The sequence below is a fragment of the Drosophila tropicalis genome, unplaced genomic scaffold (assembly GCF_018151085.1).
Source record: "Drosophila tropicalis isolate 14030-0801.00 unplaced genomic scaffold, ASM1815108v1 contig_527, whole genome shotgun sequence".
Taxonomy (NCBI): Eukaryota; Metazoa; Arthropoda; class Insecta; order Diptera; family Drosophilidae; genus Drosophila; species Drosophila tropicalis.
The window spans coordinates 296,540-319,685 of NW_027172999.1; the positions used below are offsets into that span (position 1 = coordinate 296,540).

General features: G+C 38.2%; 2 protein-coding genes and 1 long non-coding RNA gene across 3 annotated transcripts in view; all 3 read right to left on the reverse strand.

Moving 5' to 3' along the window:
- Positions 1-23,146, reverse strand: part of LOC137574978 (uncharacterized) — a 106,329-nt gene that overhangs the window by 44,834 nt on the left and 38,349 nt on the right. The window lies entirely within an intron of this gene.
- The window catches only part of LOC137574977 (probable transcriptional regulatory protein MYPU_6240), a 50,644-nt gene that overhangs the window by 12,839 nt on the left and 14,659 nt on the right, over positions 1-23,146 (reverse strand). The gene's annotated exons all lie outside the window — the stretch shown is intronic.
- On the reverse strand, positions 12,855-19,914 carry LOC137574976 (uncharacterized). The gene is made up of 2 exons (XM_068287398.1): positions 16,106-19,914; positions 12,855-14,145 (listed from the first exon to the last, which is right to left on the reverse strand). The coding sequence occupies exon 1, from the start codon at positions 17,689-17,691 to the stop codon at positions 16,108-16,110; it is 1,584 nt and encodes a 527-aa protein (XP_068143499.1). The 5' UTR covers positions 17,692-19,914; the 3' UTR covers positions 12,855-14,145; positions 16,106-16,107.

The window sequence follows — 23,146 nt, forward strand, 5'->3', positions numbered from 1 at the left end:
TTATGATTAACTACAGCTAATTACGAGCTTAATGTGCTAAAATAGCAGTTTTAACAAGGGAAAGAGAGGCTTCTGATCTGATTATGGGATACAGAAGATTGTAACATAGGACACGAAAAGGTTCATGCAAAGAATAGTTAGATCTACAGTGTTTTAAATATAGAGGAATAAAATTTCTAGTAGGTCTACGGGGTACAGATAGGTTGAACTGGTTCAATAGCTCAGGAGAGTCTATTTCACCTATTAAAAGTTTATGAATAAAGATAGCACCAAGCATTACTCTACGATTAATTAAAGAAGGAAGATTGATTAAAAGAAGCCTACTGGAGTTCATACTCCAAATTGGAAAATTGACATTGCGCTCCCAATTTAGACCGCAAAGAGCAAAAAGCAGAAATTGCTTTTGCACAGATTCAATTTTACTTTGGTGCGTCTCCTATTGAGGTGACCATATGCAAGATCCGTACTCTAAGATAGGACGGATTAAAGAAGTATACAGAATTTTGGTTGTGTACGGATCGTCAAACTCTTTTGACCATCGTTTCACAAACCCAAGAACATTCATAGCTGTTACTAACTGTAGCAGAAATATGAGGATTAAAAGTTAACTTATGGTCCATAAGAACACCTAAGTCATTGATAATATCTAACCGCTCTAAGGCAGTGTCGTTAAGATAATAAGTTGCTAAGTATGGAGTGCATCTATAAAAAGACATAACTTTACATTTAGAGCCAAAACCTTAATACGCAGCCTGGTATTCCATCAGGGCCAGGTGCATATATTGGATTGACGGAACTGAGCACGTCCAAGGAGGTCTATCAGGACACAAACATCAAAGAACGACTCAAAAGTTTTATAGAGGATAGAAATGGCAGAGTCCATATCCGTGCACTTGCACCATTGACCTTCTTTTTGGTATTATGTCTCGACATGTATACTTATACAGATATGTCCAATCATTAGTTAACAAGAGTTTTTTAAGTTTAGTAAAGTTTGTCTTGCGAAAACATCGGGTTGGAGGCATCGAGTTATTATGTCGAGACATAACACCAAAAGGAAGGTCAATGGTTATATCCAGAGTTGGATGAAAGTTGTCTTCGGGGATAACTAAGGGATCAGTCCTGGAAATATCGCAGTTGGAAGAATCCAACACAAATACCAGATCTAGTGATCTGTTACGACTATTCCGGACAGGATTTATTTGAGTTAGGAACAACGCAAGCAGACCATCTATGAAACAATGTGACAAGGGGAGCAACAGTAATAAAGAATCAAATGAGAGGGTCCAGGTAAATTAAAATCTCCCAGAACAATTAGCAAATCTTTGTCAGAGAGATATAAGGAAATAAGTTGAATAGCTTCCAAATGGTGAGTGTATACTGCCAAGTCGGGCTGTGGTGGAATATACGAACAATTAATATAGGCAGAAAAAGAATTAAACGAAATTTTAACACAAACAAATTCAATCTCCTGATTGGAGGACTGGACAATTTCAGACGAGAACGCCGAGTCAACAGCGATCAAAACGCCACCACCATTACGGATAGTCCGATCATGTCTACATATTAAATATTTTGAGGGGAAAATTGAAGCATCGGCAATATCAGGCTTGAGCCAAGTCTCAGTAAAGGCAAGAATGTGAAAGTCAAAAGCTAGACTATCTACATAGAGTCTAGAGAGTTTAGACTTTAGTCCCCGTACGTTCTGATAGGCCAGAGTTAGGAACGAAATTAGTTTTTTGACTCGCCAACAGGTGCAGACGAGACGGAAGGAACGTTATTCACAGAGGCAGGTAGCAAGCTAATCGGAGGCCGATTTTTCTATTTTTATTGTATACTCTTTTACAACAAGGTGTTCCGGCCAAAAATCTTTATGACATATTTTGCCAAAAAGATCTGTGGAGACACCTATTTTAAAGGACGAAATGTCCCGAGTATATGAAAAACGGAACTTTTCCATAGCAATGTTTGGTGCTTGAACTTTGTCCTGGATGTAGGCTATGACTTCTTCAGAAGTAGTATTGGGATCAAGCCTCGAAATAAAAATTTGCTTTTTGGGTGGAACTACAACAAGGGAACTAGGAATACTAGGCACAGCAGTAGCGGCTACAGCAGACGCAACCGCAGGTTCGGAAACTACAACCGATATCGTGTTAGTAGGTGGGATATTGTCTCCAGGGGAAATGGGAAGAGACTCCACACCTGCCAAAGCCGGACTCCTAAACAATATCCGCTGCTGTACATTTGGTGACATAGGGTCAATGTCGAAAGCCGGAACTGGTAGAGACGAATGTGCCGACGGACTGAGGGACGCGCCCTAAATCAATCAAAAGTTTAGAACTTCTGAATTGAACCTCCATCGCCAAAAGCTCCTCTTGGAGCTTATGAACGCCAGCTGAGAGGGTTTTAAATGCATCCCCAGTCCGTTTCATAAAACTTCGCATCTTGAGCTAAAAGCCACGACACGAATCACAGCCCCATTTAAGGCTGCCACCCTGTGCAATACCATCCCGCACCTTGACTGTGTAACCAGCAGAAAGAAAGTCTTCTCTGGTGTTGCTGGGGTTATTGCAATTATATTTGCAACAGACAGACATTATTAAATAATTGATTTGTACAAAAACAAAATTATAAATCAATATGTAAATAAAAAGGGAAAAATGTATATTTATGTTAAGAGAGACCAAAACCAAGGCAAAAGCTAACTGCAATATGCAAATTAGAAAGAACAAACAAAAAGAGAGAATATTTATATTTTTTTCTGCATTAAAACACACAACAACAAAAACTTGTCACCAGCGCGAAGTTAACGGCGCGATCAAAAGAGAAAACAAAAGAATAGAGAGCACCGACACCACACAAACAAAAACAAACTATAAACTGTAAATTGAGAGCGCGGGTGGGAGCAAAAAATAGAACGAAATCAAAAACTAAGCAGCGCAACAACAAAATTATATTTGCATTTGTTAAAGTTTTGATTATAAACAAATGTTTGTAAATTTAACGCAAACTTCGCAATGAGTATAGCGATTTATTAAAAATTAGTAAGGCAATGAATTTAAATTGAATATTATAAAATTAGCTTCACGAAAGAAGGAAAGACAAAAATTAAGCGAGAGCGCAAAAGAAACACGACCGACTTCGATGAGTGACAATATGTTACATGATCTAAATATATATTTTATATATAAATGGAATATCTTTAATTATTAAATGTATAATCTCAAACACCAATATCAATAATCAATTGCCGCAGCAGAAAAACTAACAACATGTTGACTCATTTTTTTGTGTGGAATGAAAAGCATATTTCTTAATCACGATGGCCGTTAAATTTTTAACGGCATTAAAGCCGTCCAATTAGAGTGTAGGCAGGAGTATATGTAAAAAAAAATTATTACAAAAAAATTAAAAAAAAAAAGATTAAATTGATAGATAAAACAAAAATTTGTCTTTTGACAAAAAAAAAAAAAAAAAAAAAAAAATCAAAGACAAGAGATCACATTTTATTAAGGTTCTACAAAAGTTTTATGAACGAATAATTTAAATTGTACAAATGGGTTGGTTCGGTAGCGACGATGCCCAGGCAAAAGATAATACGGCCAATGTGGTCAATAATGTCAAAATTATTGATCACACTGACGACATTAATGCTTTGTTGCTGCTGCTTATACCAACTGTAGTGTCAGTATGTCAGTTTTTATTGACCCTCTACGTGAAACACAATAAAATAATAAAGAAAAGATATATGAGCAGAGCCAATAACCTAGACAAGATTTAAAAATAACAAAGTTACAATATGACAGAAATGGTTGAAGAAATTTATAACACTATGCAACAAAATGAAGGTTTGTAAAATCAAACCGCACCGGACCTTTTTTTCGGAAAGTTCATGCATTGAATAGCAAAACCCTATTTGGGTTTTTCAAGGTTACCTTTTTTTTTTTTTTTATAGCGAGTTGATATTTTTCATTTTGGGGGTATTTTTTAGTTTGTCATATGAGCTAAATATGACTTATATATCGATTCATGCATACGACCTAAATCATCCTCATTTATTGTAGAAATATTGTTAATGGTTAAATAAATTCATTTTAAGAATGTTATATAACCCAAAATTACTTTTTCAGCTACAGTTCTAGAAAAACTTACAATCAAGCCCTTTTTTAGAGTAGTTTTGGAAGTATTTTTAATTTATAACTATTTTTTGATAGAATAATATCAATATTAATTTAAAACAACAAATATATTTATAAATATGGAAAATTAGAAACGAGTTCTTTTTGGTTGTGGTTCATTTCTTTTATCAAGATCAAAGTAATCCGATTCGTTAGTGGAAAACTCCATTCCGTCGCGTTCATCTTTCTGCACTTCTTCATTTGATTTTTATCTTCTTCGAATTGAAATATTTGCTTAGTCCACCGACATATTTCGGCCAGTATAGCATCTGGAGCTTTTTCAAGTGTTCCTGGCGATTTCGATACGCTGTGACTCTTGTACCTGTTGCTAACAAGTTATGGGATTTTGAAAAAGATGCTAACATTTCTGATTTTTTCTGCGTTAGCTCTAATTTTGCAAACATTTGATCCAATTTGCTTTGTGTTATAAGAACTGGGTGATTTGATACTGATGGTTCGGGGATATACACGGAGTAATCATCTAATACAGTCGCATCGGGGTAAAGACTAACATTGTCTGCGTCTGGATATTTTGGTACTGGAATATTTTCGGAATGGTCCAGATGCAGTTGCACACTCGGAACGGAGACGTAGACTTTGTTTTTCGCCTCTTTTTTTTTTGTTAAGTTCAGTCACATTGTTGGCACAAGAATAATTTTTTGGGTCATGTTCTCCTGGATTGTACCATATCATTGGTACAACAAATGGAATTTTTTTTGTTGTTTTTAATGCATCCAGTTAACTAACCCGACATAACAAGCTCTGCAAACTGTATTTGGCGCCCACGACACATTAAATATAACATCACAATTAAAGTTATGTCGAAATGCCGTAACAAAATTTTCACTAACTGATCCGTGCTTATCACTCGCCGGGGTAAAACGTTCACAAATTTTGACACGCCCACTTCCACCCCCGAAAATAAAATAAAACAGATTTTCTCGAAAACCAACAAAGCTAAAGTCACCAAATTTAAAATGTAGATTTTTTTAGTATGCGCGCAGAATTTGTATACTTTAATATTTTGCCACGCCAATTTCCGTCTCCATAATTTAGAAAAAATCGATTGCCAACTACAATTTTTTGACTATCGCAACCGAATTCTGCAGACCAATTAATCTTATATATTTTTACCAAACTACCAAATCGGAAGTCGGACTAGAAACATGCAAAATATGCGTATGAACGTATTTTACTATGCGATCCATAAAAGCATAATTGGCCGTTGGCTAGTGGCTAATCGGATTACTTTGATCTTGATAAATTAATTTTCCATATTTAATAATATATTTGTTGTTTTAAATTAATCTTGATATTATTCTATCAAAAAATAGTTATAAATTAAAAATACTTCTAAAACTACTCTAAAAATGGGCTTAATTGTAAGTTTTTCTTAAAGTAATTTTGGGTTATATAACATTCATAAAATGAATTTATTTAATAATTAACAATATTTCTACAATAAATGAGGATGATTTAGGTCGTATGCATGAATCGATATATAAGTCATATTTAGCTCATATGACAAACTAAAAAATACCCCTAAAATGAAAAATTTTCAACTCGCTATAAAAAAAAACGAGCTAACTTTGAAAAACCGAAATAGGGTTTTGCTATTCAATACCTGAACTTTCAGAAAAAAAGGTCAGATTAATTCATTAATAAATCATAATTAAATCATTTCAAAAACGAATGCACAGTGTAATAAGCACCCAGATTTCAGATTAAATCATTAATAAATCATAATTAAATCATTTCAAAAACGAATACATTGACACATTCCAGAGTATTGTGAGCCCACTAATCGGTTGTACAAAAATCGAGAAGGGCATAAAGAATGCCAGCGAAACACACCCAATACAATTGTTTCATTGAACAATGGAATAAAGTACACTAGCAAGAAAAATAAATGCTTATAAAGACAAATTTAAAAAATCGTACAAATGTATTGATTCCATTAATATACCATGCGACAATAATCACATCACAATTTAACAATATTGTAATTGCAATAAACGATGAAATTAACTCAAGAACATAGGCATAAATATAACAAAATAAAACAAACATTAAAAAGAAGATTAAACAATATCGCAATAAGACGAAATATTGTAATAACAATACGACAAGACCCAAATCATATAGCAGAATTCGATGAGAACCAGCTAGAAGGTTTAGTCTAAGCCAATGATAAATCTCGATACAGGAATTGATAGCGAAATTGAGACATTACACGAAAATACAATGCCTGACCAGGTTACCCTAGATAGGGAATATGTTGTAACGATCCTTTTTTTCGTCCCTTGTGATATTCCTAATATCTCGTAAGCTAGGTTCGTCACAACAAATTTATTTTGTGCCCCGTTTAAATTAGAACTCGTTTGTATTATTTAGTTGTTTAAAATATTGTTTTTGTTTTTTTTGGTCCTATTCTGAGGACTTGTTGTTGCCTGATGAACTTGAAAGGTTACTCGTAAGGCCTTCTCAGTGCTTAGATTTCTCTTGATCCTTTTCTCAGAATTTGTTTTCCCTGGATAAGTTTTTAAGGTTATTCGTAAGGCCTTAAGAAACTTGTTGCTTCATCACGACTTAATGACTTGATCCTTTCTCTCGATTTGTGCTGCCTGTGCTGAGGCAGCTCCTCTGGCCTCAGGAATTGATTGGTGTAGCAACGCTATTCAGCTGGTACTTTTCCATCGGCCCTCTGCTTTCACCCACGCATCTACTTGTTGCTATGCGTGGTGAAAGTCCCGCAAATCCCTTGCGCCGATGTGTCCACTTTCTTTGTGGCTGCGCGCCCATTCGCTTCCTTGTCCTTGTCTTTCTTCCTTGCCTGCATAGCATCTCGGTCGCTATGTTGGCTTCTATCACTTTCTCTCATTGGCGTCGCTTTCCTATTGGCCGCCCATCTTCTCCCGTTGACCTTCGCTGCTTTCTTTTCTCTGTCGGCGCTGCCGTCGCCCGTCGCTCCCCTAGATCTACTCGTCATACCAAACTTCGCCCAATCTTCCCACACTAGAACTATAACATACAGAGGGCTTCCCCATTGCTCATACCTCCCTCTTCGGCTTGTATATTCCCCTCACAAGTCCACAAGCTGTTATCGTTTCTTGCATTTATTCTTTCCCCCCTACTCCCCGATTCACAAGCATAGCCCTCACATGATTTCGTTTCGCCGCCATGGATCCATCGCACCCGTCTCACGGGCTTGCTTGGCCCTCACTTGTAATCTCTTTTGTTCGTTTGGTTTCGGTTTGTCGTGATCTGATTGCTTTCGGCCTCGCATGCGTAGCGTAGGCAGAGAGCCCCAGCATCGGAAACCGGTACTCTCTCTTGTGGTCATACACGCATAGCATACGTGTGGTGTGGGTGTATGCTCTCCCGCGTATTGCTCCCCAGGCCACACGCATGCTATACTAGTGCATGCATTTCTCTTATTGCCTCTCCCACTCTGCGCTCTTGGATTTTATTATTAGGCCAATGCCCTGTTTTGGTTCGTGATTATGCCCTCAAGCCTCATTTCATTCGCTCATATGCAGAAGATTTCTTATGTTACGCCTCCCACGCATCTTCCCGCTTGTACGAAATTGCAAGCGGTTGCGTGTGGTTCGATCGGCCATGTTTGATAGTAAGTCATTTGCTTCGATTTGGTTCGATCGGTATCGTATCTCGTAGCTCCAACGGTTTGTGTCTCGACTGTATCTTGTATCTGGCATATCTTAGTGAGTTAAGGTATGTTTTCCTTGCTTATCGCTTGTTTGTTGTGTTGTGTTGTTTAGACTCAGCTCGCATCTTTTAATGGCCATTTGGCATCTTTTCTTGTTGGCGATACTGAGTATCTTTACGTTCATGGTGGCGTATTAATTTATTATTAATTTCCTATTACTCTTCCATTGGCCCGTTCCACATTTTTTCCTTACTGACTACTTTTTAACCTATCTTAATATTTATATATTTTTTTTATTATACTCTCTTTTCCTTAAATACCCTCACTATCCCCTGTGCAATCCCGATCCTATATCTAACTCATCCCGCCCATACTATTCGGACTCTTCTCGGCCCTTCCTGTTGCATCATTTGTCCCGCAATTTCCGACACCACCTCTGGGCATTCCCTCGGTTCTACCGACTCGTACCTCTCGTGCCCATTCGGCATTGGACACGACATTTTATGTGACCATGTTGGCCTCGCTCCTTCCCTGTGTCCCGTGGTTGCAGACATTTGGCTGTGTATTGTCGGCCTTGGCCACACCTACGGGCATCCTCGGTACTCCAACTGCTCTACCTGTTGGTACTGGTGTTGTTGCTGCTCCATGGGCACCGCCAGCCGTTGTCTGGCCCGCACCAGCCGCTCTTCCTCTTGCTGGCCCCTTTCCCACACCAGCATTTCTCGTTCAGCCTCCTCCTGTTGAACAGATGATTGAAAGCAGTTATCATGGGTCATCAGAGGTTGTAAAGCAGTGCCAGATTCAATTGAAGATTATTCCTGATGGAGTGATCAAGCCGTTTCATCACTCACCGAGTCGCCTAGCAGCAGATGAAGCCAACGAGGTAAGGAAGGAAGTCGAGCAATGCATCGAACAAGGGATCGTTCGAAAGTCATCTTCAAATGTCGCCAACAGAGTAGTCGTCATGAAAAAAAAAAGATGGAACACTTCGTGTTTGCGTGGATTACAGAAAGCTGAACAATATGGTATTGGTTGATTGTTTCCCTGTGCCGATTATAGAGGAGGTGCTACAACCGGAGAAATGGTTTACCATAATAGATCTGGAAAATGGATTTTTTTCATGTCCCTATTGAGGAGCAAAGCAAGCCGTATACAGCATTTGTCACAAAATAGGGGTTGTTCGAGTTTAATCAAGCGACTTTTGGTTTTAAAAACTCTCCAGAGGGGGTTATAAGGTTCGTTAATCATATTTTTCAAGAACTAATTAACTCTGGAGTAATGCAGCTCCACATGGACGACATAATTGTGTATGCCGAGACGCCCGACGTTTGTATGCGAAGGACAAAGATGGTACTCGAGACGGCAGCCCAGAAGTCTCGCAATGGATTTTGTATTTGGAAGACTTCACTTTTAAAGCAGTTCACTGGCCGGATGATAAAATGAGACACGTGGACTTCCTCAGCCGTTTTCCGCTCAGAAGCATAGTCGTAACAACGGAATTGACTACTCGCAGAAGAAAGGCCCAGCTAGAAGACAACTTCATCAAGGCAGTATTGGAAATTTTAAAACAACGTCCTTATCAAGATTTCAAGCGGAAAGGAGGTCTTCTTTATAAAGTCGTAAAGGGCAACGATTTGTTGGCTGTTCCAAAACTGATGAAACGAGACGTCATCCAAGGGTCGCAAGAGGTGGGACATTTCTCGACAGCAAAGACGATGCACTCAATCCAACAGGAATATTGGATCCCACATCTTGAAAGGAAAGTAGCTAGAGTGATTGCTAATTGTAGAAGTTGTATTATTTTCAGTAAAAAGTTGGGCAAACAAGAGGGCTATCTTCACTGCATAGAGAAAGAGGATACGCCACTGCATACGCTTCACATAGATCATTTGGGACCGATGGACGCGACAGCGAAGCAATACAAATATATTCTGACGGCTGTGGATGCTTTTTCTAAATTTATATGGCTTTTCCCCACTAAGTCAAACGGCTATGAAGAAGTTATTGAAAAGATCACATACTGGTCTGCTGTGTTCGGTTTCCCAAGGTGTATAATCAGCGGCAGAGAAGTGGCGTTTACGTCCAATGCCTTTGCTGAGTTTCTTAATGAAAACAAAGTGGAGCACGTGTGGACAACAACAGGTGTAGTCAGAGGTAACGGCCAAGTCGAAAAAGTAAACCGTTCGATCTTGAGTATCATCGCAAAGCTGTCGGCTCATGATTCCGCAAAATGGTACAAGTTTGTGCCACAGGTCCAGAAAGCGAATAATTCCCATCTGCATGCATCGTTGAAGTCATCACCGTTTGAAGTAATGTTTGGGACCAAAATGCACAACAACGCGGATGGAAGATTATTAGAGGTCCTAAATGAAGAGCTCATTTCGCAGTTTAACATCGAGCGCGAAGAGTTGCGTCGTCGAGCAAAAGAAAACATTGAAAACGCTCAACAAGCTTATAAAAAGAATTTTGATAAAAGACGCCTGAGCACGGCTATAGAGTGGGAGATATGGTAGCGGTAAAGAGGACACAGTTCGTCGAAGGACGTAAGCTGGCAAGCGATTATCTAGGCCCATATGAAGTCACTGAGGTAAAACGAAACGGCCGCTATGACGTGAGAAAAACGGCAAGCGTCGAAGGACCAAATATCACATCAAAAAGTTGTGATAATATGAAGTTATGACGTTTTGTTTCCGAAAATGACGAGCTATTATCATCTGGGACAGATTAGGATGAACAGGAGGGCCGAATGTAAGAGATAGAGTTACCAGATAGCTGGCAACGCACCATACATGCTGGGTAGTCTGGCTCGGAAGCAAGTGTTCGTTGGGTAATCGGCTCTCAGTTGGCAGTCTCGCTCGTTGGTCGTCAGCCTAAGTACGAAGTTCTCTCGAAGTTGTGTAAAAAGTCGATTTACACGAACCTATTAAATAACCATTATAGTAAACATTAAATTAATCTAAACCTTACATACATATATACATACATACATACTACGCTCTCTCGTTCTGCTGCCTCCAGCGGCTAAGCTCAAGAACATTTTTCAAATAATATTCATTCGGTTTTTACCGTCAAGATAAAACACAACAATTATTAATTTTCTTATTTCTACATGGCGATCGTGACAAGTGTCACGAATATGTGCAGATCGTTTTATAAAAACAAAGAATTCCATTGAACGTTTTAAGAAAGAAAAACAACAAAACACACACACAAAAACAGAAGAATAAATTTTAAACAACAACAACAAATTATGCACAACGGTATTAGCGAATTCACTCAGCAGCAGATACCAAATATCATATACTTAAAAATACATATACAATATATAAAATAAAAAAAACTATCGTATTAAAACGTTACGATAATATCAAGTTTAATAAGTAAGTAGAGTGATGGGAAGGAAATCCGGTGTTGCAAATAAATTAAAAGCCAGAAAGGCTGAAGATTTGAGGCTACTAAACAGCCCAAGTGAAATTAACTGGAATACCTCGGTGAAATTACACTCTGAGGTAGAATTTATAAGACAATTGGCCGAAATAAGGAATAAAGCCACAAGTAACACACCATCAACATACTCTACAATAGGCAACTTGCCAAAGCCAAGGATGAAACAATCGCCACAACCCGCAAAGGAAATCCCAAAGCTAAGGAAAGCGTGCCTAAACGACTGCGAGGGACCACTATACTCGCAGTTCTGTGAGTATACCTGTGCCGCCTGCACCGGCACCCCAACATAGAAGCCTGTGCCGCCTGCACCGGTACCGCAACATAGAAGCCTGTGCCACCTGCACCGGTACCCCAACATAAAAGCCTGTGCCGCCCGCACCGGTACCCCAACATGGAAGCCTATGCCGCCCTCACCGGTACGCCAACATAGAAGCCTGTGCAGCCAGCACCGGCAACATCTGAACCGATAGCGCTACAAAGAGCGCCCACCATAATAATAATTTAAGCAACTATGCGCTGCGCCGCACATTTTTTATAATTATAACAATTTATGTGCAATTGTGCGGCATTGAAAGCCGTCCAATTAGAAAGTGGCCTGAAAACCACACGCAAAAATAGGCAGGAGTACATGTAAAAAAACAATTTTTATGCAAACAAAAATTTAAAAAAAAAATATTTTCTTAATTGATAGAAAAAAAAAATTTGTACTTTTACGCACAAAAATAAAATAAATAAATAAAATAAAATAAGCGATATTGAAACATTTCAGGAAAATACAATGCCTGACCAGGTTACCCTATATAGGAAATATGTGAAGCAGGTTTCCTCTTCCATCCCTGAATTTGATGGCAACAAGTTGTCATTAAATATGTTCTTGACGACATTAAGAATTGTCGAACGAACCAAAGGTAACCAGGAAGATTTGACAGTTGAAGAATCAAATCGAAAATAGTAGGAATAATCCATTACAGGATACAGAATGAAAACACAATTAAAGGCATAATCAACAAACTAAAGGGTAACGGCAAAGGTGAATCAACCGACGCATTAAAAGCCAAACTGTTGAACATAAAACATAAAGGAAAAATGGCATCGCAATCTGCAACTGATGTAGACAACTTGCGAAAGCAACTTGAGGCTGATAATGCCGAAAAATTTTCAACGAAAGAGTCCATAGCTGCCATGGTTAAGAACTGTGAGCATGAAAAGCTAAAAACCGTGCTAAAAAGTTGTTACCTTCGTCACTTTTAATGATGCAATGGGTAAATATATCCATTGCAGCACTGAAATGACGGAAAGTGCTAACACAGTACTATTTCGGCGCGGACGAAATAATAGAGGAGGTAGTTACTACACTCAAAGAGGTAGAGGCAATGGCCGAGGTAACTACAACTCCTATAGTAATAACAATTACTACACAACAGAAGAAACAATAGAGGAGGACGAGGTTATAGCCGAGATAGTAATAACTCAAACTGAGACAACAACCGGAATAGGAACGACTATAATAATAATTGTGGCGCACGGGGTTTCGTTTGTATTAAAACAAACTTAAGTTACAGTTTATATAGCATTTAGTTTATTTAACGCGATTTTACAGGTTGTGTGATGTAATTTGACATTTTAAACGAAGACGCTTGACCACGCTTTTTTCTAACGCTTTAAAAAAGTTTGTCGCTTTCTTCCCTGGTGCCATCACATACTGACGCCAAACTCTCGGTTGGTCCCGCTCGTGTTTTTCAGGGCTGCCATACCCCAGTATTTTCAGGGCTGCCGGCTCCAGCATTTTCGGGTTGACGGTTAATTTTTAAATTTGTAATGACGGCGGTAACAGGTTCCTCGGCAGATTATCGTCCACGACAATAACTACATCTCCGATATCGACTAGTGAACGCTTAGTAAACCATTTGCTGCGTCGAGTTAATGTTCGTGTATACTCCTTTACCCATCTTTTCCAGAAGCGATCAGCAAACGATTGAGTTTGATGCCATCGTAACCTGAGGTCGACGACATTTCCTGATACTGGTTTGTAACCCGATTTTGATCCCAGAAGCAAGTGGTTGGGTGTAAGCGCTTCATCGTCACCTGTATCTAAAGAAACAAACGTTAGAGGCCTGGAGTTAATTTTAAATTAGGCTTCCATTAGGGCACTTCGAAGAGTTTGGTCATTAAAGTTGCTAGAGGGGCAAATGGCCTTTAGGACGGATTTTACAGTCCGGACCAAACGTTCCCACGATCCTCCCATGTGGGGTGCGGCTGGTGGGTTAAAACGCCATTTTATAGCTTTATAGTGAACGGCGATTTGATCGAAGTCAATCTTCACAAGTTCCTCCTTACCTAGTTTTTCCGTAGCTTTGAAATTGGTTCCATTGTCGGAAAAGATTTCTCTCGGTGTGCCACGTAGTGCCATGTCAAAACTTCATGAAGTTTTTTAGGCACATTATACATGAGCTCACATCGAGTTTGTAGGCGACCTCTAGATGAACTGCCCTTAGTGTTAAGCACTTAAAGAGGACTCCCCAGCGCTTTTCTTTGTGTCTTCCAACGTTGACTAGTATGGGGCCGAAATAGTCGACTCCTGTATATGTGAATGTTCGTTCAAAACAAGCTAGTCTGGCGATCGGTATAGGTGCCATTTGTGGCACTTGAGGCTTCGCTGTGGATATTTTGCAGTGTTGGCATGCATTTCGAACGATTTTTTGATAGTACACTCGTGAAATATATGGTGAGATTGTTCGTGATAATCCTTTGCGATTAAAAAGGCCATTCTGCTGTGTCTTGGGATTACGATGGCGTCACCCTCAGAAGTTATGCTGTCTGACCTGCCCTTCACGCGGATGATGTCTTCTGAGTCTAGGTAAATATTCAAAGCAATTAATGAGATTTACTTGTCTACTACTGATTTGTCTTTGAGCGAATTGATTTCATTTGATTACGTCGCTAACACTGTGCAACACCAAAAATCAAACCGCACCGGACCTTTTTTTTCTGAAAGTTCATGTATTGAATAGCAAAACCCAATTTGGGTTTTTCAAAGTTAGCTCGTTTTTTTTTTTTTTTTATAGCGAGTTGAAAATTTTTCATTTTAGGGGTATTTTTTAGTTTGTCATATGAGCTAAATATGACTTAAATATCGATTCATGCATACGACCTAAATCATCCTCATTTATTGTAGAAATATTGTTAATGATTAAATAAATTCATTTTCTGAATGTTATATAACCCAAAATTACTTTTAGAAAAACTTACAATTAAGCCCATTTTTAGAGTAGTTTTAGAAGTATTTTTAATTTATAACTATTTTTTGATAGAATAATATCAAGATTAATTTAAAACAACAAATATATTATTAAATATGGAAAATTAATTTATCAAGATCAAAGTAATCCGATTAGCCACTAGCCAACGGCCAATTATGCTCTTATGGATCGCATAGTAAAATACGTTCATACGCATATTTTGCATGTTTCTAGTCCGACTTCCGATTTGGTAGTTTGGTAAAAATATATAAGATTAATTGGTCTGCAGAATTCGGTTGCGATAGTCAAAAAATTGTAGTTGGCAATCGATTTTTTCTAAATTATGGAGACGGAAATTGGCGTGGCAAAATATTAAAGTATACAAATTCTGCGCGCATACTAAAAAAATCTACATTTTAAATTTGGTGACTTTAGCTTTGTTGGTTTTCGAGAAAATCTGTTTTATTTTATTTTCGGGGGTGGAAGTGGGCGTGTCAAAATTTGTGGACGTTTTACCCCGGCGAGTGATAAACACGGATCAGTTAGTGAAAATTTTGTTACGGCATTTCGAACATGACCCAAAAAATTATTCTTGTGCCAACAATGTGACTGGACTTAAAACAAAAAAAAAGGCGAAAAACAAAGTCTATGTCTCCGTTCCGAGTGTGCAACTGCACCTGGACCATTCCGAAAATATTCCAGTACCAAAATATCCAGACGCAGACAATGTTAGTCTTTACCCCGATGCGACTGTATTAGATGATTACTCCGTGTATATCCCCGAACCATCAGTATCTAATCACCCAGTTCTTATAACACAAAGCAAATTGGATCAAATGTTTGCAAAATTAGAGCTAACGCAGAGAAAATCAGAAATGTTAGCATCTTTTTTTAAATCCCATAACTTGATAGCAACAGGTACAAGAGTCACAGCGTATCGAAATCGCCAGGAACACTTGAAAAAGCTCCAGATGTTATACTGGCCGAAATATGTTGGTGGACTAAGCAAATATTTCAATTCGAAGAAGATAAAAATCAAATGAAGAAGTGCAGAAAGATGAACGCGACGGAATGGAGTTCTCCACTAACGAATCGGATTACTTTGATCTTGATAAAAGAAATGAACCACAACCAAAAAGAACTCGTTTCTAATTTTCCATATTTAAAAATATATTTGTTGTTTTAAATTAATCTTGATATTATTCTATCAAAAAATAGTTATAAATTAAAAATACTTCCAAAACTACTCTAAAAAAGGGCTTGATTGTAAGTTTTTCTAGAACTGTAGCTGAAAAAGTAATTTTGGGTTATATAACATTCATAAAATGAATTTATTTAACCATTAACAATATTTTTACAATAAATGAGGATGATTTAGGTCGTATGCATGAAGAAGAAATCGATATATAAGTCATATTTAGCTCATATGACAAACTAAAAAATACCCCCAAAATGAAAATTTCAACTCGCTATAAAAAAAAACGAGCTAACTTTGAAAAACCCAAATAGGGTTTTGCTATTCAATACATGAACTTTCAGAAAAAAAAAGCCCGGTGCGGTTTGATTTTACAAACCTTCATTTTGTTGCATAGTGTAATTGGGCCTGTCTGCATAAAAGAGATTGTGCTGCATGTATATTTTCGGGGCTTAGGGTTTGTGGTAGAGGCTTTCCAGAACACTTAGCGCGTAACCTTCGGGAGTACAGCATGACGTTGGCCACTGCTCTATATAGGCGCTTCCAGTCAGAAAAGTATTCTACTGCAAAATCAAAATGGGTAAGCTTTACTATGGTGAACACATTTTTATGCAATTCGATTTCCTGTGAGACATTCTCAGATATTTCTCTTTGATCTGGCCACTTGTCGTTAGACAGTCCTAGAAAATCGGGACCTTTAATCCAACGAGATGCATCTGGTACTTTAAAAAATTTTGTGGCTAAGTCTGCAACGTTTTCCTTTGTGCTAACCCAGCGCCATTGGTTTGGGCTGGTTTTGTCGATTATCTCGCCCACTCTATGCATGACGAATGACTGAAGTCTCCTTAGGTCGATGGTTAACCAGTTAAGGACCGTTTTAGAATCGGACCAATATGTGCAGGAATCGATTCTTAGGCCTCGGGTGCTGAGCATACGCATTGTTAGGCCTACGCCCATGACGGCTGCCAAAAGTTCCATTCGAAGTATAGATACAGGTTTGAGTGGAGCTACTTTATATTTGGCTGCTACCAACACTGTTGGTATGTTTTGACCTTGTTTAATGCGAAGATAGGTTACTGCGGCGTAGGCATGTTCGCTTGCGTCTACGAAGGTATGAAGGTCTACCTGGCTTTCGTTTAACAGCAGAGCAGAGTAGTGACGTGGAAATTCTAAATTGCTGGCGTGTAGTAGGACACCTTTCCATTGTCGCCACTGTTCGAGGAGTTGTTCGGGTAAATCTTCGTCCCATCCTATTCCTGTGCGCCAGACTTTTTGAAGAAGCATTTTAAGGCCTAAGGTGTAGCACGATAATAGACCGAGGGGATCAAATATAGACATCAGTACTTGTAGGACCTCACGTTTCGTTGGCGCTATTTCGTAGGTTAGGACGTCTCGTTTTAATCTCGAAAATCTGAAGATAAACTTAAAAACGTCATTATTTGGGTCCCAATACATACCGAGGACCTTTTCAGGGTTCCCTAATTCTTTGGGGTGTTGATTTACTTGCTGTTCTCCTAGATTTTGGAGAACAGATACAGAGTTTGAGCACCAATTTCTTATTTGGAATCCACCATCGGCATGTATGTCTCTAACTGATGATGTAACTGTTATGGCTTCAAGGTCATCTTTGAAACTGTCGATGAGGTCGTCCACGTAGTGGGCCTTTGTAATGGATTCGTACGCTCGTGGATTTTTGATTTGGAAATTCTCTGCATTTTTATCGCGTACATAGTGGGCAATACAAGGGGCGCAATTAATTCCGAATGTCACCGAGCGCATAACGAAGATCCTTGGAGTGTTCTCGTTTTTATTGAGCCATAAGAACCGCTGGACGTGCATGTCGCCTTTCTGAATGTTTATTTGATGAAACATCTCGGCTATATCTGCGCACACGGCAATCCGTCCTACTCTGAAGGCCATTAGGACAGAAGTCAATGGATTTAGATAATCAGGCCCAGTTAGCATAAAATCGTTCAGTGATTATCCATGACTTTTGGCGGCGGCATCCCAAACTAGTCGTAATTTGTTTGGCTTATTCGGATTTAAAGCAATAAATATGGGGAGATACCAGACGCGTTCCTTTCGATCGGATATTTCTTCTGGTCTGAGCTCAAATGCATATCCTTTTTCTAATAGATTGTCAATTTGTGATTCAATTTTATCAAACAGTTCCGGCATTCTTTTAATTTTGTCGCGTAGGCATTCGAGGCGTTTCAGTGCTGCGGTATAGCTTTCGGGTAAAATGACTGTGTCGTCTTTCCAGAGTAGGCCGACTTCGTATCGATCATCGATCTTTTTGCAGGTATCTTCGAGAATGCCTTTGGCCCTTTTGTCGTTTTTAGATTGCATTTCTCTAGATAAGATTGGTTCCATTATAAAACTTTCCTTTATGGCTTTATCTATTTCACTCCAATTTTGCGGGGTATTGCAAGATTCCAATTGTTGCTGCTGATTAAAATTGTGTGGTGTACCGTTTTGGTACGACTTTACGGGAAAACCCACGCAAATAAGGATATTGCTTGGATAATTCTTCAACATTGATGGTTTGTTTCGGCAATCCTAATTTCTTTACTGAGTGGACGTTGTAGAGTCATAGCTTTTTGTCAGTTCCCGCTTCCGAGATTTGTAGGTGGGTCTTAACGGAGTCCTTTTCCTCTGGTTTCTTCACCGGTCCATTGCAGGCAAATTGGCTCTGGCGTTGAAGAGATCTTTAGCTTGTCCAAAATGCTTTCATTGATGAGAGTGACTGATGAGCCCTCATCTAAAAATGCGAACGTGTTAAAAGTTACATTCGCTCCATACAGTTTGATGGGTACAACGCGGAAAAATTGTCCTTCCACTACATTGTCTTTATGATGAGCAGTAACAACTTCGGTTCTGCCTGTGCCTTTGTGAAGAAGCGGGTGATGTTTTGAGTTGCAATTATCAATTCCGCAGTCACGATTAGAGGATCATTTACGGCGGTGACGTTTGAGGCACCTGTAGCATATCTTGGCTACGTTTATTATTCGTTGTCTATCGTCAACGGACAGTCGCTGTGGAAGCACACATCACGCATTGTAGCTTCGGCTTACAATTTTGTTGCCACCCATTCTCTCGATTATTTGGTCCTTCCTGTGGTTGTTGATGTGCTTGCGAGTGTGTGTTGACATTATTGGCCTTAGTGCTTTGGCCAGGCATGACAGTGGCTGCGGCCTCAGCTATTTTGTACAACCAACCGCTAAATGATTTTATAATCGGGATGGATTCGTTAAGTGGATGCATAGCCCAGTTTAACTTTTGCTGGGTGGGTAGTTTGTCGATAAGTTCTCGAAGAAGCATCGGGTTATTTAAATTTGAGGTTAAATTAAATTCCATAGTTGCACTATGCGTTTCTTACCGCCATTGCGAAATCAACGATGGATTCTAATTTATCCTTGTGTACGTTTATATTTCTTATTTTGTCGATCAATCGATCGAGTATTTGCTCCGGGCGTCCAAAGAATGTCTTGAGCGTATTAATGACATCAGGAACCACTATTGGCAGCAGTAGCTTATCACGAACTAGTTCGTAGGCTTTACCTTTGAGGCTCTTCTGAAGTCGTAGCATGTTCTCGGCGTTTGAAAATCCCGCTATACGGCAGCTGTTCTCGTACATGCTAATAAAGATTGGCCAGTCCTCTGGATTTCCGTTAAAGATGGGTAGATCTGCGGGTAAAACTTGCCTTGCGGCTAGCTGAGAAGCAGTAGGTCCATTTAATTGGAAACACGTAACTGCGTTCCTTGCTGCTGTGCAAGCAAGTTGTATTTTTGCTCGATGTATCTTTTCTCGGCTTCCCGCCTTTCATCCAGCATTGCCAACATCAAATAATTTGAGCTTGGCGATTTAATTTGCTCGACTAAGTTTACTTTGCCGAGATAAGACGTATTTGCCGCGTGAGGTTCGGGGCATTGTTGTTCGGTGGCTTTGTTGGCATTTGGTATATTGGGCGATCCTGTTGACGGGTCACGACCAGTGCTTGTTGATGACACGTTGTCCAGCGCTTGTTGGCAGCTGTTGCAAATCCATTCAGCCTCAGCTATTGAGCTATTGACTCCAGCACATTGAAAGTGGTACCATTTCTGGCAATTGTCGCATTGAACCCAATGTTGGGTACTACTGTTTAGGCGTCTCTTGTTACAGGCACTACAAATGTCTTGATCTTTATTCATGATGCTTTGGATTTGTTTTAGTCTATTGGTTTCCGATTATATTGTGCTATGAATTTATCCCCTGCAATTTGTGCATGTACTACTTAAAGGTTTTTTACACATGCATGGCTTTGAACACTTTATGTGTAGTTACGTTCTAATATACATTTGTATGTATGTCTTTATGTATTTGCACTTGATACATATGGTGAAATTCGGGCACGCGGAAACTTTTTAACCTCAATAAACTTTTTTAAAGAAATGTGACGCACGGGGTTTCGTTTGTATTAAAACAAACTTAAGTTGAAGTTTATATAGCATTTAGTTTATTTAACGCGATTTTACAGGTTGTGTGATGTAATTTGACATTTTAAACGAAGACGCTTGACCACGCTTTTTTCTAACGCTTCAAAAAAGTTTGTCGCTTTCTTCCCTGGTGCCATCACATACTGACGCCAAACTCTCGGTTGGTCCCGCTCGTGTTTTTCAGGGCTGCCATACCCCAGTATTTTCAGGGCTGCCGGCTCCAGCATTTTCGGATGACGGTTTATTTTTAAATTTGTAATGACGGCGGTAACAATAATAATAGCAATAATGTCCGAATTACCCAAAGCGACCGGGGAAACGGACAAGCTCAAAATAAAGTCGATTCTATTAACCTAAGTCTTAATAATTTCGTATCATTTAAGAATGTTACAACAAAAAAGAATTTAACATTATTAATTGATACCGGTGCAAACATATAATAAAAAAATTCTGATGTATTTCATAACATCCAAATAAATAAAACTATAGATATTCGAGGCATGGGAGAAGGAGTAATAAACTCCAAAGGCCTAGTCTCAGTTGAATTGCAGACAGATAAATATATTATTCCAGCAATCCCATGCGATGGAATAATAGGATTAGATTTCATAAAAACTTTTAATTGCAAATTAGATTACAGTATTTCAGAATATTGGTAAATACTTAGACCACGAAAGTTAACGTACAGAATTCATGTTCCAATAACATTCAGTTCTGGTAATAACTCAACACTTCTACCAGCAAGATCCCAAGTGGTACGCAAAATAGAACTATCTTCAGCAGAAGATAACATTTTAATTCCAAATCAGGAAATTAAACCGGGTGTATATGTTGCAAACACTATTGCAACAGCCCAAAGTACTTTTGTCCGATTCTTAAATAACACAGATAAATGACAAATAGTATCCTTTAACAATATAAAATTTGAATCACTTTCGAACTACGATATAGTTCAAAATACCAAAGAAAGAAGAAAAGAATCTGTAATTCATAAATTGAAGAAAAATTTTCCAAAACTATTTAAAAACAAACTCGAAAAGTTATGCACCGAGTATAGTGATGTGCTCGAAGTTGAAACCGAACCAATCACAACAAATAACTTTTATAAACAAAAATTAAAACTTAAGGATGATGAACCGATATGTGTGAAAAATTACCGGAATCTGCAAAGCCAAATAGAAGAAATCCAGTGACAATTTAGAAAGTTAATTGAACAGGGTATTTTTGAACCGTCGGTTTCGCCTTATAATAGCCCACTCTTACTAGTCCCAAAGAAAACCCTTTAGGGATCTAAAGAGAAAAAATGGAGATTAGTAATTGACTATCGCCAAATAAATAAAAAATTGCTGTAAGATAAATTTCCACTCCCCAGAATTGACGATATTCTTGATCAATTGGGTCGAACTAAATATTTTTCATGCCTTGATTTAATGTCAGGTTTTCACTAAATTGAACTTGAGGAAAACTCAAGAAATATTACGTCTTTTTCAACAAGCAATGGTTCAAATCGCTTCACGCGATTTCCATTTGGTTTAAAAAGCGCCTAATTCATTTCAGAAAATGATGGCAATAGCATTCTCAGGGCTTGAGTACGGTTCAATGAAAACACTCATTACGGACATGGAAACTGAGTATAAAAATCAGATTATAACAGATATATGCAAGTACATAAAGATTAAAAATGTAACATCTACAGCATACCACCACCAGACTTTAGGGACAATAGAACGAAGTTATAGAACATTCAATGAATATATTCGTTTATACATATCAGCAGATAAGTCCGATTGGGATGCTTGGATACAATATTTCACTTATTGTTACAACACAACACCCTCGGCAGTGCATGAATATTGTCCATACGAACTAGTATTTGGAAGACTACCAAATCGGTTCATAGATTTTAACAAAATAAATAGAATAGATCCTATAAACAATTTAGAATAGAAATGACATATAAAAGAGCTAGGATAATGTTGGAAAACCATAAGTCAAAGAATAAGAAATACTACGATCAAAATACTTCAGATGTTAAGTTAAAAATAGGAGATAAAGTCTTGTAAAGAAAAGATATAGGTCATAAACTAGATGCTAAATATATAGGGCCTTATAAGGTAATGAGTATAGAAGAAAATGATATAATAATTGCAGATAATAAAAATAAAAACCAAAAAAGTTCAAAAAAGCAGATTAAAAAATATCGAAGAAGTTAAATTCGGCTATGCCGAAGTTTATATACCCTTGCAGTCCTTAACAATAATAATTTTACATGTTCAAAATTTGTTTTCTGCAACTCAATTCATCAATATACAAACAAAACAATTTTACTCTTCATACTACAATTTGTTCTTCCCTCATTCCCTAAGCAAAGCAACGCACAATACACATACAGTTGCATGTAGCGTTGCGTCTGTGTGTGTATGCATGTGCTCTGTTGATTTGATGATGACGTAGTAGGCAGCAAGCAGCGCTGCCGATTTATATTGACTGTAACTTGTGTTCTATTTATTCGATCGGATTGAAATTTTGGGATCTCATGTTTTATATCCAATACTATACATTAGCAAATGTCATGGGGATACTCCAATTTTTATGAAATTTTTTTGAAAATGTTTGTTCTAGAGCTATAGAATATAGTGCTCCGATCCTGACAATTTTCATACTTGATCTGCTTCAGATAAAAAAGGCACACAAAAAATTTCAGCCCGATATCTCTTAAGATGGCTGAGTTAAACGCATACGCACGGACGAACAGACGGTCAGACGGACATGGCTATATAGATTAAGCTTCTCATGTTGATAAAGAATATTTATACTTTATGGGATCGGAAACGTCTCCTTCTGTGCGTTACAAACACCTGACCAATTTTATAATACCCTCTGCAAGGGTATAAAAATAATAAATACACAAAAATATCTTTATTTAAGTACAAAAAAAAAAAAA